The sequence below is a fragment of the Elephas maximus genome, chromosome 1 (genome assembly GCF_024166365.1).
Source record: "Elephas maximus indicus isolate mEleMax1 chromosome 1, mEleMax1 primary haplotype, whole genome shotgun sequence".
NCBI classification, from domain to species: domain Eukaryota; kingdom Metazoa; phylum Chordata; class Mammalia; order Proboscidea; family Elephantidae; genus Elephas; species Elephas maximus.
Genome location: NC_064819.1, coordinates 228,951,360 through 228,968,959, shown reverse-complemented (window position 1 = coordinate 228,968,959; position 17,600 = coordinate 228,951,360). Strand labels below are relative to the sequence as shown.

At 41.6% G+C, this 17,600-nt stretch overlaps 1 protein-coding gene across 4 annotated transcripts in view; it reads right to left on the bottom strand.

Moving 5' to 3' along the window:
- ARID1B (AT-rich interaction domain 1B) overlaps positions 1 to 17,600 on the bottom strand; it is a 502,278-nt gene that overhangs the window by 430,009 nt on the left and 54,669 nt on the right. For all 4 annotated transcript variants that reach the window (XM_049904492.1, XM_049904463.1, XM_049904483.1 and 1 more), the window contains exon 2: positions 9,278 to 9,472. In XM_049904492.1, the coding sequence (XP_049760449.1) occupies positions 9,278 to 9,472 (195 nt within the window). The remainder of the gene's footprint in view (positions 1 to 9,277; positions 9,473 to 17,600) is intronic.

Sequence of the window (17,600 nt, the reverse complement as noted above, 5' to 3'; positions counted from 1 at the left end):
GGAAACTGTCCCTGTCTGGTCATTTTCTGTGCTACGTCTGGGGTTGGCAGTCCCTTCCCACCAGACCTTCCTCCCTGGCCCCCCTTGGGACCAGCTACTGTGACTGTCCAGGTGGAGCTAGTTTTTCTTAATCTCCAGACCACTGAGTAAACTGTAATGACATGAGAATCACACATTCTGCATTTTAATTCCAATACTTGCAATTTTTTGTTCTTGAATGCAGTAAATTGCAATTTTTTGTTCTTGAATGCAATAATACCTGCAAAAGCCAGAACGTGTGCAAAGCAGAAACTGTCAGAGACAGAAAACCCAACACTAAAATGAGGCAGTGTCAAAGGCGTTTTAGTCTTTTTTCTAAATACTTGATCTTTTGTGCAACTTGACCTGTGACTAAGGCTGAAGAGCCAATTCCGGCTCATTTGTTAGTTTAAAAAAAAAAAGGTATCTCTTATTGGCTATCAAAAAGGGAGGCTAATTTAGTTAATTTCTTTGGATACAGTTAGCTTTCTGGATTAATTAAACACACACCTCTCTGTAAGAATTAGGAAGCTGGGTAACTCCTGCTGTTGTAAAAAATAACCTGGTGACCAAAATTTTGGTTTAGGGCTATTTTAGTGGGTGTCTTAGGCTGGGTTCTCTAGAGAAGCAAAACCAGTGAAGCATATATGTATGTGTATATACACAGAGCGTGAGAGAGATTTATCTCAATGAAATGGCTCACACAGTTGTAGAGGTGGGCTAGTCCCAAGTCTGTGGGTAGCTGCAGGGGCTGACAAACCCAAGATGTGCAGGTCACATGGCAGGCCTCTGGCTCACAGGCTGCAGAGGCTGACAAACCCAAGATTGGCAGGTAATACGAGCGATTGGCCACTGGCTCAACTCCCAAGAACTGGAGGTCAGATGATGATAAGCCAGCTGCAGGATACAGAGTGAGCAAAAGCCAGCAAGCTTTACCAGAACATCCATATATACCAGATGCAGGCCACACCCCCAAGGAAACTCCCCTTACAACTGACTGGCTGGTCACATCAGATCACATAATGGAGGTGATTACATTGTATCACAAAATGGAAGGTAACTACATCATTACTTAACCATCAGACTATATCAGTACAACTGCCAAACCATGAGAATCATGATCTAGCCAAGTTGACATACAACCTTAACCATCACAGTAGGCAAGAGGTGTCTATGTTACACATACATACTCACCTCACTCAGATCTCAGCTCCAGAATTGCCGGGAGCCTTCTAGCACCTGGCTCACGTGGGGAGTTTCTCCTGAGGGAGCTGGAATCAAGCAAGGCTACTCTGAGAGCTCCACTGTCATTCCAGCGAAGCCAGGGCTGCCTTGTCTTCATCTTCCCATGACTGACGGTTCCCTTCTTCCCTTCACACTCTCACTCATCTTCCTTCCCTTCCCCTCTCTGCTAACGCATTTCCTTAATTTCATTCACAATTACAAATTTAACTCTTGAAGTTGTATTTTCAAAGCTCTAAAAGCAAATTGCCTTAATAAACATTTGTTACACATAAAAACAATCAAACCACCATAAAGAATTTAACTATCAGCTATTAACGTAAAAGAAAAACTTTCTTCTACCCTCAGGAAAAAACCTGTTTTAATACACAAAACTAGCACAGCCAACTAGCTCCCCGGAGAGGCTAAAGAGGAGCAGAGGTGACAGCTTTGAATGTAAATTCTGAAACTTTTTATTTCTATTCAAACTTCATTTTACACAATTTATCCCAGTGTCATGCAGTACATACTTTCAGAACTATTTAGAAAGCAATATTGTGTTTAAGAGTAATAACTGGATCTCTCTGTTTTCTCTTTTGACTCCAAGTAAAGCTGCATCTCAACCTTGAGATTTACTATGTACAAAACAGGGAGGGACTACATTCCGCACAGGCCAGGTATTCAGAAAGAAAAGATGTTATCTGACAAATTTCCATTTTAAAAATTTGTTGTTGCTGTCATTTGCTGTGGAGCGGATTCCAACTCACGGCAACCCTGTGTGTGCAGCGTAGAACTGTGTTCCGCAGGGTGTTCAAGGCTGTGAGCTTTCAGAAGCAGGTCACCCGGGCTCTCTTCCCAGGTGCCTCCAGGTGGGTTCAAACCACCAGCTTTTTGGCTAGTAGTCAAGCACGTAATCATCTGCACCACACAGGGACCTATTTAATTCCATTTAAAATTACAAAATAATTTATTGTACTCATCCCAACAATTTGTTAATCTCTGAAGAAGAAACAGCTCTTTCCTCTTTAGAAAGAATTTTAAAGGATTTGTATTAGTGGTGAAAGAAATGCAATTTGTCAAACATCAACCTATAAATTTCAGAAGACTGCTGAAATGACAAAACTCTAGAATCTAATATTGAAAAGAAAGGATATTAACATACTATAACTTTAAAGGGAACAAATCCCAGCATGAAAAATCAAACCGGGAGGTCTTATAGTCAAACGCTCTCCTTTGGCAGACGAGCACAGTGAGGTCCAGGTATTCCAGTATCACACAGACTAATCAGCAAGGACCAAACTCTCCCAACTCCTGGTCCCAGGCACATTTCATTCCTTGGGAGCAATGGTGAGTTTCTGACTGACTGGGGTGAACCTCTGAGGTCTAACTCTAACATGCTGGTCTTCACCTGGCTACACAGGGGAGTCACCTGTGGAGCTCTGGAAAAGACCAAAGCCTTTAGATTCAGATATTAGCATTGATTTGGGCATCCCTGGGCATTCACTGGGGATTTTAAGGCATCTCAGGAGATTCTAAGGAACCTTAGCGGCACAGTGGTTAAGCATTTCACTGGTAACCGAAAGGTCCACGGTTCCACTGGAGAAAGGTTACAGCCTAGAAAACCCTGTGGAGCAGTTCTACTCTGTCCTACAGGGTTGCTATGAGTCAGAATCGACTTGACAGCATTTTGGTTTTAGCAGATTCTAACATTCAGCAAAGTTTGAGAACCACTGGTATGTGCCACATTGTCGCTTTAACTTTCAATGTATCTTATTGGATATCTGCTGTTGTTATTGGTGGTGATGGTGTCTAGCGTTTGTCTGTCTGTCTGTTTTCAGGGATCACTGAAGGAATGTGGCTGAATGATTTTACTGATGTCAACTGTTAGCTTTACTTGAATTATTAAAAACGTTAAGTGAATGCTACACTTAATGTTTCTTTGGTTTAAGCAAATAAACCAAATTTATTTAAAATATGCTCAAGGAATTCTAATGTTTTACATGAATGATGTATATCTGAAAAATAAAAATACAGTAGAAAAGCTTAACAGTTATGTTGAAAGTCTGTATATGTGAAATACATAGAATTCACATGGGCGTGACAAAGCAGTATAAGCTACCAGCAGGGAACAGGCACTGTAAACGGTACATCATCTTTAGAATACCTAGAACAATGTAAACTTCAGACAGAAAACAATGTATCAATGTAAAAGTAGCTCTCCAAATTAAAAGAGAAAGCATCTTACCTTTTTACATTAATCTTTCAAGTTTCATATCTGGTCTTATCTCACTTTTAGGAAAAAGGCTAAAGATTAAAAATCTATATTTAATGTGAAATACACGACTAAGAATGTCACACTGAATGTGTCAGAAGATGTTTAAATCCAACTACAATATAAAAAGCAAGTAAAGCCTGTTAAGTATTCCAGAAATTTAAATTTTAAGGAGCAAATAGAAATTACCGTATCTACAAATCTTTTCAAAAATATTTTCTTGGTACAAAATTCCACCTACAGGGAACTTTGGCATCAAAGCCAGTAGCATCTGCTGTCTACTTGGAGGCAGAAATGTGAGGCGTAAATGTATTCTGTTAGTAAACCTTAAATACCTTCGTGTTCACTGATGGAGAACAACTGCGGAATTCAAGACAAAATGTGGCTAACAAAAGGCTATTATTTACACAAATCTGCAATCTGCTAAAAGGACTCCAAGCATTTCAGGTGTACGGGCAAAGCAGCTTGGCTCTGGGTCTCTTAGTACAGAACACACGAATCTTTGAAAATGCTGCAAATAACATATTTAAAGAAATCACACAGCATTTCACAATTTTACTAACAAAAATGTTCATTTTATTTTTCTGTATGTATTTCTATCTATATATAAAATACACATTAAATGTGTTTTAAGTATCTATTTGTTGTCGTTAGCTGCTGTTGAGTTGGCCCCAGGTTACGGCAACCCCACGCACGATGGGATCAGACCACGGTGACCCACAGAGTTATACAGATATATGTTACATCACACTAGGATGCCACTGGCACACAAATGTGGCTTTAAATTTGCACATGCCTGCACTTGCACACACACAGGTATTGTGGGGGTGTCTCTGAGTGAACATACAGACTATTAAAAAATTAAGAGTCTGAATGAAAAGCAGATCTTAGGCTCCCATTTCTCTCATGCTTTCCTTTCTCATCCCGTCACATCCTATCATAAAAACCAAAAAACCAAAGCCGTTGCCAGTGAGTCAATTCCAATTCATAGCGACCCTATAGGACAGAGTAGAACTACCTCCATAGGGATTCCAAGGAGCGGCTGGTGGATTTGAACTGGCGACCTTTTGGTTAGCAGGCAAGCTCTTAACCACTGCACCACCAGGACTCCATCATTTCTCTCCATGAAGCCTCGCTTTCCTTTCTCATCCCGCCACATGCTATTATACTCCTTAAAAATAGGAGATCCATGTTCTTTTTGGATAAAACCAAATTTAAGCCCTAACTAACGCAGTCACACCTAAGGCTCAGAGGTGGAGTCTAAACAGGCACACTTGATGTCTGAGAACTCCGGAATTTTTAAGCTTTAGCCAGTCCTTCCCCCTCCCCCACTTACTCTTACTTTTCAGAGGTATTGTTCAACTATATCAAAATGGCATTTTACCTACTTTGAAAAGAAATAAATATTTTCTCCAGAATAGACAGACAATATAAGATAATACAGGTGGGAATCCTAGAAATTGCTTGGTGTCTTAACAACCCCAAAGAAAACATTTATTTTAGCCAAACAACTGTAATGTTTGTCTCCTTTCAGAAACACCTGCTGCCAAAATAAACATTTGCATTGGAAGAAGTGTTCTGGCTGCTAAGATGGTACCAAATACAATGCTCATGTTCTGAAATAAATATTTTAACTCAAAACGCACACAGCAAAATAGGCACAGTCAAAAGAGTACCAAAGACAAACTAAAGACATGAATGAGAATACCGGTGGATTTTTAAAGTCCTCTTCAAAAGAATCTCAGCTTTTAATTGGTTTACTTAGATCTAAAGCGATAAGTCCAAATGGATCACATTAACACAACTAACTTTTGTCTACTTACGCCACAGAATCTTTCAAAACAAGGATAGCATTTCCTGTTCTTGTTGTAAAGATCTTCGTAATACAGATGCATTTTTAAAATCTAACAAAGGAAGGCACTGCCGTTGTAAAGCACCCATGAACTTACAAATCTCTCGTTCTGCCTTCTTTCCCTTTCCCCAGTTTTATAATGCCAACAGGCATGAGATTACACAAACATCTGCGTCAAGGAAAGTTAAAATATCAGCCCCATAACCCAGTAACTCAGGAAAAACTTCAGACTACACAGCTGAAATCTGCCTGACACAAGTAAATAACCTTAGCTTCCAGAGCCTCTTTCCCCTGGGTGAGCTTTCTTTTATATGAAAATCTTGTTTTAAGCAAGTTGGCACAGGTCCACTGTACATTTACGATCATAAAGGGCAGGAAAAATGAAACAACACATTTGCTCACCCACGGCCCTGACACAGGAAAAGATACCCTGGTGTCTTTAAGTTTTAAACAAAGCGAAAAACTCAAGAGTCAGAGTCCAGTACCCTTAAAGACTATGCATCCTGTGTGTAGCACTGTGCTAGATGAAATCAACCAAGGCACTTCTGTTCACATGCCCAGGTCTGAATTCTAGGAGCCTGGGGCAGAACATTCTCCACAGAGGCATAGAAAATTCATTTCCCCTCTCAGTTCAATAGAAACTCAAGTAGACTAGTTTTTAGGGCACCGTGCAAAACTAATCTGTTTAGCCATGTATTTGCCTGATGACGTGGGAGAATCATCAAGTGAAAGACCACAAATCTTGTTCCAGTTAATAAATACCGAAATGATGTACTATTATCACGTCATGCTTCAAAGACCCAGCCATGAGTATATTTCAAAAATAAAATTATCACCATCCAAAGCAAGAATCACCAGGCTAATACTAAAATCAAACACTCAATGGCTAGCTAGTTCCTTCTGACTGTCAGAGACAAAAAGTCAGCAGTAACACTCCCCCTGGCAATTTCCTACAAGCGCTGCAGTTCCTGCGGACAGAATGCTCATTTAAAATTCATGTCACAGGAGTGGAATGCCAGCCAGGAATCAAACTGTGACCTCTGAGCCAAAGACAACTTACCACTCAGCTGGTAAGTGGGCAACTCAATTTACAAACTTGAATTCCTGCATTTTAATCCTTTGCTGAAATATATGAGCAATATTAAATGAACTGGATTCAGCTCATTAGAGGTTCACAAACCAAACACAGAAAGCTTTGGAGGCCGTCCAAGGCAAAGTCACGCCTAGGTGATGATGTCCACTCAATAGAAACCCAATGTCATAATTATCTTCCAACTTCTTCCCTGAAGAACGTTAGCAGCCGTAACTACAACGCTCAGCCAATCACATTAGTACCAAGAGATGACGGATAGGGCTAGCAGCCAATCACTGGGCCAGAGCTTTGTCTCTGGGCAGATATATAATTATCCAAAAATTAGCAAACAAAGCCACCAAAGAACACAGACTAAAGCTAACAAAATAAATGTATGTGCTGTAATAACCTTTACTCAGAACCTTAACTATCTTTTTTTCCCACTTCAAAACTGTATCAACTAACCTACACCAACATTACACATATTCAAACACATTCACAACTATTTTTAGCCTTTTAAATTTCAGAACAAAATACTGTATTTCTCAAAGCAGTATTATAACTAAATGAAAGGTAAAAAAGCAATACAGATTATTTAGAACCCTTGATTACGATGAACTTGGTACAAAAGTTTGACATTTTTATAGCCAGGGCTTTCAGCCTTTTTAGCAGATAAACCATTTTGTTTTCATTATCAGAAAGACCTGTGCTTAATAAGAACTGGGCATTTCTTTTGATGAGCAGCAAAATACTTTATCTGACACCTTCATTAAAAATTTGCTGAAATAATTGTTAGGTGTTCTTCAACAAGGTCCCTTCAAAGAAATCTAGGAGTTACTGGATTTCTAACGTCTATGAGGCCACAGGGACTAAATAAAACCCAGGAGCTAAGAAAACAGATTACTGAATGTATCTGTATATGTCTTACACTTTTGGGCCTTACATATTTTGGGCAGAAAATAACGAACAGATTTTTCCCTACATAATAATTCTTCCCATACCTTCTCCATCTGTTTCAAACTTCTAATAAGATTTTAGCCCATTCAGAGAAAAACTAGATCAAAGGAGCATCCAGTTGTTTGCCACGAACAGCACTTTTTGAAAAGGATTTTCAAATTTCCCATCAGGGAAAAGTGGTGGAAAGGAGGGTGGGAAACAAGGAGTGCTCAGCATCCACTTCTCTACGCTGGTCCTGCTACTTCTGACTACTTTCTGCCTTCTGCTCTCTTCCTGGGGCCAGAGGATTGTACAGAGCTCTTAGCCTCCAGATTAAATCAACTAGACAGGGGGACAGGGCTATAGCGCCTAGGTCCCTGGGCCTTCTTGCCCTCAAGTGAGGGTGAATTTGCCCTAAAACTAAAAACAAGAAAGAGAGAGAGAGAATATATGAATGAGGATGACTCATAACTCTCACCTTACTTTTCATTCATTTACAAATTATTTCCCTCTCTCATTTACAATTTAGCATCCCCAAATAAAGATTTCCAGTCATGGTGGCAAAATATTGAAAAGGCAATGTTGAAAAAAAAAATAGGAGCACAAATAATTATGCAACTGCCTGCCAAAATTCTGAGTGGCCAATCTGTAATGAGTAAGGGGTGGGAACTTCTGACAGTAATGAGGGCTGTCTAAGCAAACAGCAGCTAGGATTCAAAGGCCAAGCGACTTCTAGCTTTTCCCACAACTACCCTGAAATAAAAATTTCAAAAAATAGAGCCAAAGATGAAGAGGAAGGATACTATTCAGTTTCTAAAAGAAAAGGCTCAGAGGCAACTTATTAATGAAGTTTAGTGCACAGCTATGCAGCATCATGTAAAGTACAATAAACCATTTTCCATATCCACTTTAAAGAGAACAAAAGTTCGATCCAGGAAGGACTGTTAAGCCCTGGGGTGGGTTCATGGCGGTATTATGTGATAGCCTATTTTGGAGACAGTAAAACGTACACCAACACTGGCCTGATGCAAACCCGTGGGGTTTAAGACACAGTATGAGCATTTATTAATAAGCCTTTCTGGTATTCCTATTAACTTGACAAGTCTGAATTCAATTTAGTCTTTCCAAATTTCATGCTTCCTCAGGCCACCATAACAAGGACATACTCTCAAGTATCTGGGAGCCTGCAGATTACTAATGCCAGGAGGTAAACGGTCATTCATGCTAACTCCAACTATTGGACTCTAGAGAAACAGTAGGAAATTATTGGGTCTTTTTTTTTGCTTTTTAAGAATACAAAAACTCATTTTTTGTTAGTTTTACATAAAAACACAAAATCCATCAAGATCTGAGAAAACAGATACATAGCAAATCCTCTGATATGAAATACAGAAACCTTTAAACCTTTTTCAAAATGTACAGGAGAATATATTAAGAAATGAAAGCAAATTAACTCTTTAAAAAAGTTGATGCCTTCTTCATGGCAAGAACTTTAAATGACTTGAACTCTTCCTCTAAGAGAGGCTATTCCCAGCCCAGATCTGACACAGCCTGCCATCAGCAGTGGTAGAAAGCCAAGTTTATTTCATAGCTTATATAGCTTATTCATATAATTTGCTGCAGAGTTATAGCAGCATCTTTCAGATATGGCTAGTAATACTGGCCTTCTACCGAACAAGTATTTTTTTCACTTTGTTCTAAGATGTTTGTCTACCCCTCTTTAAAAGAAGGGGGAAAAATTGTACTAAAAAATAACTGTGATTATTTTAGCAAGCAATGAAAATTAAAGGAAAGCAGAAAATGAGTGAAATTCCCCCTCGTTCTCTCAATAGCAACCTTAGGTGTAAAACAAAAGACAAAGATGAAACTATCACCCCAAAAAAGGCTAGTAAAAGCTTCCACAAACCTGCTGCTGAGGGTACTGCATTCCTGCCATAGCCCCTGGGGTACGACCCTGGATGCTTATCGGATACCGCTGGGGGCCGGGAGGACCGTAGGACCCCCCAGGATAGGGGCTGCTCTGCTGGGGCTGTGAGTGAGGGTTACTGCCCATCCCATACAACTGCGGCCTCTTCATCACCATTGGATCCATCGGACTGCCCTGGGAAGAAACAAAGAGGAAGCAGGTTCATTATGTCAGTATTTACTACATTTTTATATGCATTAAAAGTATACATGCGTTAAAAGCACAACTATCCTTAATTACGAAAATCACAAACGACCTGACAAAAACCCAGAAGAACATAAGTAAAACACCTGAATGGATACAAGACATTTTACTTTCTGCTTTCAGGAAGGTTTTAGCAACTAAGAGGATCAGAGTAAATGATAGAAAGAAAGCCCAGAAGAACTAGCTAGTGCCTGGCTACCGCCACTGACCACTCTGACAGGGATCACAATAGAGGGTCCCAGACAGAGTGGGAGAAAAATGTAGAACAAAACTCAAATACGAAGAAAACCAAACCCAACCCAGTGCCGTCGAGTCGATTCTGACTCATAGCAACCCTATAGGACAGAGTAGAACTGCCCCACAGAGTTTCCAAGGAGCGCCTGGTGGATTCGAACTGCCAACCCCTTGGTTAGCAGCCATAGCACTTAACCACTACGCCACCAGGATTTCAAATACACACAAAAAAAATACCAGACTTACTGGTCTGACAGAGACTGGTGGAACCCCCAAGACTCTGGCCCCCAGATACCCCGCTAACTGAGAACTGAAGCCACTCCCAAAGTCCACCTTTCAGCCAAAGATCAGACAGGCCTAGAAAACAAACAGTAGCACACATGAAGAACTGCTTCTTAGTTCAATCAAGTATACAAGACCAAATGGGCAACAACTGCCCAAAAGCAAAGATGAGAAGACAGGAAGGGACAGGAAAACAGGATGAATGGACACAGAGAACCTAGGGTGGAAAGGGGAAGTTCCCATTGTGGGGATTGCAACCAATGTTACAATAACAATTTGTGTATCAATTTTTGAATGAGAAACTCATTTGCACTGTAAGCTTTCACCTAAAACACGATAAAACTAAAAAGCTAGAAAAAAAAGAAAGAGAAAACATTTGCATGTAAAATTCTCTGATGTACACAGAAAATGAGCTCCGTTCAGCTTCCTAGTAATAAGGGCAAAGTACGCAGGGAGATTAGCAACACTTTCTGACTTCAAAGTATTCTTAGAACAACTGCTTTATCGTCAACCTGAGTCTGCAAGTCCTGATCAAACATTTGTGCTCGTTAGAAAGTGACAGGATAGACCTCAGGTAAGACAGATAGTCTAGGGTGAAATTTTCCCGAGCACCAGTGCACACGAATAAGCACCCCGACTAGAGTCTCAAGCCACCTTCCTACGTAAGTAAGCGTCTTACCAAACACAACTAGTTCAAAGCCAGACTCTGAATTTTATTTTTGGTTCCATGAATCAGCCCATGTGCCTCAGGGCCAACGCCATCTCCAAAGCCAGAAATGGTACCTGCCTGAGTCTTCGTGCCCCGGGGCTTCGCAGGGCAGAGCAGAACAGTAGAAAGGTCCTCCTGGCGGCATTACAAATGCCTCAACTCAACAGACCCATCCTTCCTTCCCTCAGAGCTCCATCCTGATCCCTCCCACGTGCCAGGCTCCGTGTCAACACTGAGGTAAGTATATGGGGCTCTCAGGAAGGCCTGAGGATCACCAGGGATGAATGGGGGCAAGCAGGTTCAGGGGGGAGAGACAGAAAGTAGAGAATTACAAGGCAAAACAAACAGCATAAAGCAAAGGCTCAAGGGAGAGGAACTGCCTGGTGTGTGTGAGAACCTGAGTGCGTAGCAGGAATCTGCAGAGACACGGAAGCCGAAGGAAGCCGGAACAGGAGTAGCCTCATCTGCTCATTTCAAAGGCTGAAGATGTGGTCTTGTGCATGAACAACTGGGTGGGTCTTTTCACAGGGGAGAGCTGTCACCTTTCAGACGGACTGAGCACTTGGGCAGCTGGATGGAATCCTGAACTGGCCAACGTGGTGGGGAAGGGAGGCCCAGGCTCAAGAAACACGTCAGGTGGAAATGCAGCATGGCTTGGGCCCAACTGAATGACGAAGACAGGAGTCGGGGGTCTCAGCCAACCACAAGGCACTGACCTAGGCAGAGCACAGCGGAGAAGCAGCCCTCCGCCCAGGGTGGAGCGGTGAGTGCTCTAGACTAAATGGTAGGTTCCTATAGGAAACGAAGAAAAACTCTCCAGAAGACAGGGGGACACTGAGTTTGCCAGCTTGGGGAGTAAAGTCTGACCTGGAAAAATAAACAGGGAGTCATCAGCACAGAGAGAGCACATGCACTCTGTCTGAAGCACTACTACACTCCCAGGGCATAAATCAAACAGTGCACCTGGCACACAGTAAGTGCTCAATAACTATGAATTCGTCAACAGGGAGCAAGTGAAACCCCCGAACTCTAGCCAAGAAGAACATATGAAAAGGTAAAGAAAAAATCTGAGATACCACCACCACTTAAAGGAGAGGAAAAAAGGAGCCCACCGTGGAGGCCAAAAGGATGGTCGGACCACGTACTTAGAGGTTCTGGAAACTATGGGGCTTTGGAGAAAAAGGGAGTCAAGGGTACCAAAAAAACAGGAATGACCACGCGACAGGGTAAGGGCTGTCATTGACTATACTGTGTCCCCCCAAAATAAGCTGTAAATCTGTGGTTGGGGTACTGGTAGCACAGTGGTTAGGAGTTCAGCAGTTCAAACCCACCAGCTGCTCCTTGGAAATGCTATAGGGCAGTTTTACTCTGTCCTATAGGGTCACTATGAGTCAGAATCAAAGGCAATGGATTTGGTTTTGGTTTGATATACCTATGGTTATAATCCCACCTGGGAATGGACTTTCTTTGTTATGTTAAAAGGCCATAACAGTGTAGGGTGTGTCTTAAGCAGATCACCTTTGAGATTTAGAAAGAGCAGATTAAGACAGAAGAGCAAGCAGAGATGAGGGAAGATAGATGCCACACCACATGAAGGTCACCAAGTAACCAAAAAACAAGGACCTTCCCCCAGAGCTGACAGAAAGAAAGCCTTCCCTTTGAACTGACACTCTGAATTCAGACTGCTAGCTTCCTAAACTGTGAGAAAATAAATCTCTGTTTATTAAAGCCTTCCACTTGTCGTATTTCTGTTATAGCAGCACTAGATAACTAAGATAAGGGATAACCATTTCTGCTGTCCTTGAGACTAGGTCAATGCTGAGCAGAGGCAAGGGCGGAAACTGGAATAACAAGGAAGTGAGGCCTGGATGGGAGGTAAGAAAAGGGAGGGAGCAAGGAGTGCAGACCCACAGTCCAAGCTGGGGAACCTAGGGAGAACCAAGGTCTGCCTTCCACATCACTCCCACCCCAAGGTGCATGTGGTCTTTTCCCCCTCTTCCTTCTTAGAGCTACCCTGGTGTCCATTTTAACGACTCCGTTCATCTGCATTTTCTGAGCACCCACTGGGCCAGGCACTGGCTGTCCAGCAGAAATGTAAAGATCACGGAAGGAGACTGAATGAGTATCACAAGACAAGGACGCCAACACTGCAAGGAGTGGACAGACAAGGCATCTTCGGGGGGCAGCATCTCCCTGGGCCTGGAGGGGCTGTGACAAAGGCTTGGTCTGGAAGGAGTCCTAGGAATCTGCCAGGAACTGATGTCAGGTGAAGAGAAACAAGGTGTCACAGGAGGAAAGAGAGGGCTTGCCCCAGGTCCCACACCCCCCAGAGAACAGGTGTGCTCAAAATTCACAATCTCATGGAATTTTAACAACCATATTACTTCAACCAACCAAGAAAGCATTTGGGCTTACAGTGACAGAAATGGAGTTTTGTTCAAACGATACAGATGTTACACGAACCTGTGCTGTCATACCAATTCAGCATATAAACACTTGATAGACCGTAATAAACCTAAAACCGAAGACTAAGAATTAAATAGTTTCCAGAGCATTATTTAAATTAGAAATTATGCCTGAGAAAAGTAAAACATAATTACCGTCCACGCTTTCTTAAAAAAGATAAAACAAAACTTTCTATGGAAGTGCGGAAATCAAGGCTGAGGGGGTGACTTCAGAATCCCCCAAAGTGAGTACATGGCCCACAGAGGCCCAGGCTGAGTAAATCAGGTTACAGGCTAAATTCCCAACACAGGCCCTGAGGCAGCCCTATCTTTACATTCAATCTGGATTAGCCCTGGGCACAGGAAAGGTCTAGTTACTTCTCTTTAAATAGTGCACTACCAAAACTGGCTTAATTAAGGCAGCAATTGTAAATTGGAAAATGCCTGGAATGTCTATATTTTAATGCTATAGATAACAATAGATAACAGTGCAGCAAATTCATTTTACCAGGGACTAAAACTGTTTTCTAATATCTGCCTCATCACTGCTATAAATTCTCACAGTCCTACTTAAAATTCAGTTCATTTGCACCCATGTCAAAAACGTTAGCTCAACCCTGAGATTTCTGGAAATCAAAGCATGAAACAGAGTATCTGTACCTCTCAAAATGCATCAGATACCTTCCAATGAGACTTCAGATGTGAAAACAGATACTTATAAAATGCCAACTATTTAATTTTAACCTTTTCTCCTTAGGACTGCTATTCATAAGGTTTTCACTGGCCAGTTTTTCAGAAGCAGACTGCCAGGTCCTTCTTCCTAGTCTGCCTCAGTCTGGAAGCTTCTCTGAATTCTGTCCATGTATTGCATTGCACAAATTTGCTGTAAAAGACCTCTTTAAAATGTTCAAAAGCAAAGATGTTACTCTGAGGACTAAGGTGGGCCTGACCCACGCCATGGTATTTTCAATCAGCTCATATGCATGCGAAAGCTGGACAAAAAATGAGACCGAAGAAGAATTAATGCATTTGAATCACGGTGCTGGCGAAAAATACTGACTATACCATGGATTGCCAGAAGAACAAACAAGTCTGCCTTGGAAAAAGTACAGCCACAATGTTCCTTAGAAGTGAGGATGGCGAGATTTGTCTCATGTACTTTGGACATGTTATCCGGAAGGACCAATCTCTGGGGAAGGATGTCAGGGTTGGTAAAGTACAGGGTCAGCAAAAAAGAGGATGACTTTCAATGAGATGGACTTACACAGTGGCTGGAACCATGAGCTCAAGCGTAACAGCAATCATGAGGATGGTGCAGGACCGGGCAGTGTTTCACTCTATTGTACACAGGGTCACTATGAGTTGAAACTGACCTTATGGCACCTAAGAACAGCAACAGCACAACTCCTTATGGCCTATTATTAAATATTCACCCACAATCCAAATTCCTCCCACTGTGTACTCTTCCTATTTTTAACATTAAACATCTACAACTGCACTAACTCAACCCCTGCTTTTTACTACTACCTCCTTAAAGAAACTAAAGACCAAATCGAATCTAACACTTTTTCAGAAAACATGAAGGCCAAGTTGTTTTTAACTCAAGCTCCCCCCGCCGCCCCCAGAGATGCCTTGGAGTAAGGCCTGGCGATGTGCTTCCCAAAGGTCACGCTCTTTAAAACCCGCTGAAACAGTTCTACTCTGCACACATGGGGTCGCCATAAGTCAGAATCCACTGTACAACAACTAATAACAGTAACAACCCTTCTATTGGGAGTCCCTGGATGGCCACACAGTTAAGCGCTCACCTACTGGCTGAAAGGTTGGCTGTTCAAACCCTCCCGGAGGTCCTCAGAACACAGGACTAGTGATGTGCTCCCGAGAGGCCACAGCCTTGAAAACCCTACGGGGCAGTTCTGCTCTGACAGAAACGCTACCCAGCACCTTGAACCAGCCTGGCGCAGACAGTCCGACTAGCTTAAGAAGGCTGGCTGAAGCTCTGCCCGAACAATCTGAGGATGGAAAAGCACCACTTGCTGCTGGAGAGGATGATGATGGTGAAGTTCCAGACCTCGTGGAGAGAATTTTGATGAGACGTCCAAGAGTGAGCCAAATGGATTTGAGCCAACTTCTGAAGATAAAACCTGAAGAAGTCACTTGGAGCTGCTATTGTATATTATGATTGCTTCTTAAAATTATTTTGTTTATGGATCTGATAAAAAATCTAGATCTCTAATATTTTTAAGCCCAAGCCTTTGGGACACTGTAGCTTTTTTCGGTTTTTGCTTATACGTAATTCATTCTTTGCAGCTAATTAAGCTGAACAAACTGATGGAGCCACCATGGGTCAGAATCAACTCAACAACAACTAACAAACATCATTCTATTGATATATCCCAGAGCATCATCATTTTCATTTCTCATACAGAAATTATACTGTATCAGAGATACCATCCACGTTAAGAATAATTCTCTTATCGAGTTACTCCAAAGCATGTTTTTCCTTCCTAGACAGCCTTCCATAACTGAAGTTTGAGTTTCGATTCTGTAAAATAAAGCAAGTGCCTTCAAGACCACAGTACATACCACTACTTTCAACAGAGCTCTTAACTAGCCTAGGCTTAACCATGCTACTTGTAATGCAAGTTTATCACCTGATTAAGACTTTCTTGTAATTTCTCCTTATTCAACTAAGTTTCTGGACATATATGTATGCATGAGTTCTACATCTCACCCCTTTCCTGGATCTCCTTTTGGGCAGCAGCAGCAAGGGGCTCTACATATTGTGTGTGTGTGTGTGTGTGTGTGTGTGTGTGTGTGTGTGTAAATCCACACATTTAAGATAGCACAGTTTGGCTCTATTGTCATATGGGTTAAACAGACTTCCAGAGGCCAGCCTAGGAACCCAACCACCCTTTATAGGATTATCCAAGTTAAACAACTTACAAGCTTTTAATATACTTTATCAGCAGCAGTTGCTGTCAAGTGAACTCCCACTCTTCATGTACTTTAGACCCTTGTAGAGCAGTGGTTAAGAGCTATGGTATGCTACAGCTACTAACCAAAAGGTCTGCAGTTCAAATCCACCAGCCGCTCCTTGGAAACCCTATGGGGCAGTTCTACTCTACCCTACCAGGTCGCTATGAGTCAGAATCAACTTGACGGCAACAGGTTTCCTTAGACACTCCTTCCTCATCACTCTTACAGTATACCTGTACGTGTATTTATAGTAAAAATATCTCTGTAATTGTATTGGCTCCTAAATGTCAAGTTAAGGAGATAATTTATTAAAGGGTTATTTCTGAATACAATATTCTGCATTTTTTTTTCAGCCTAACTCCTTAAAGCACAAATTGGAGAAAGGTTCTACAAAAACCCACAGAACGAACTGTCACCCCCTCTGGATCTATAATCATAGCTATCCATCTGGACTAAGCAGGAGTTCACAGAAGGAAATAATTCCTTCCCTTTTGAATTATTATTTGGGAAAATATTCCATCTTACCAGTAATTAAAGTAAACTTTTGCAGTAATACTCCATACCTATAAAATTGGCAAAAAATAATCAAGCCCAGTGTGAGTAAATGAGTATTTAAACTAGTTGCCCGTGCTGGAATAAAACAGTGGTATAAACTCTTTCTGAAGGAAAAACTAAGCTTTAAACAAAAGTATTAAAAATTATCAAATCCTTGTTCCAACCGTAATACTCTATCGCAAACGGAGGAGGGGGGCTGGTGGGGGTAATTGATTCAAAATTGTCTACAGCTCTGTGATTTAGAAAGCACAGTGGACAGAGACGGGCTTGTGACTCAGGGCTTCAAGTCTTTCTTCTACCACTTACTACCGTGTGACCTGGAATAGGCTGTTCATCCCTAAATCTGACTTTTCTCATTCACTAAATGAGAGACAGAATACCCATCTCACAATTATTGTGAAAATTAAATTAGAACTATAAGGGATCTCTGAAGTCAAAGGAGCTACCTTGCTACCTGGAGCACAGTACCAAAAAAAAAAAACCAAACCCGCTGCCGTCTAGTCAATTCCCACTCAGAGCGACCCTATAACACAGAATACAACTGCCCCTTATTAATTGTTCTAAGAAGAAAAATAGGAACAACTCAACTATTCAACAAGTATGGAATATGTGAACAAGCCATAACATATCAACACAGTGAAATATATAAAGTACATGCAAAATAAGATGAAATGTTTAAAACAGTGATGCACACCAGTTGTGCCTACGTGAGAACTACGTGACATTGATCAGGGCAGCCACAGGGACCGGCAGATAACTGCTGTTGTATTGTGAAGCTATCTGTGTTTACTTTCCTGTGATGATGTCTAAATATAGCTCTAAAGTGCCTTTTTCCCCCAAGATTCCTACTGGGGCT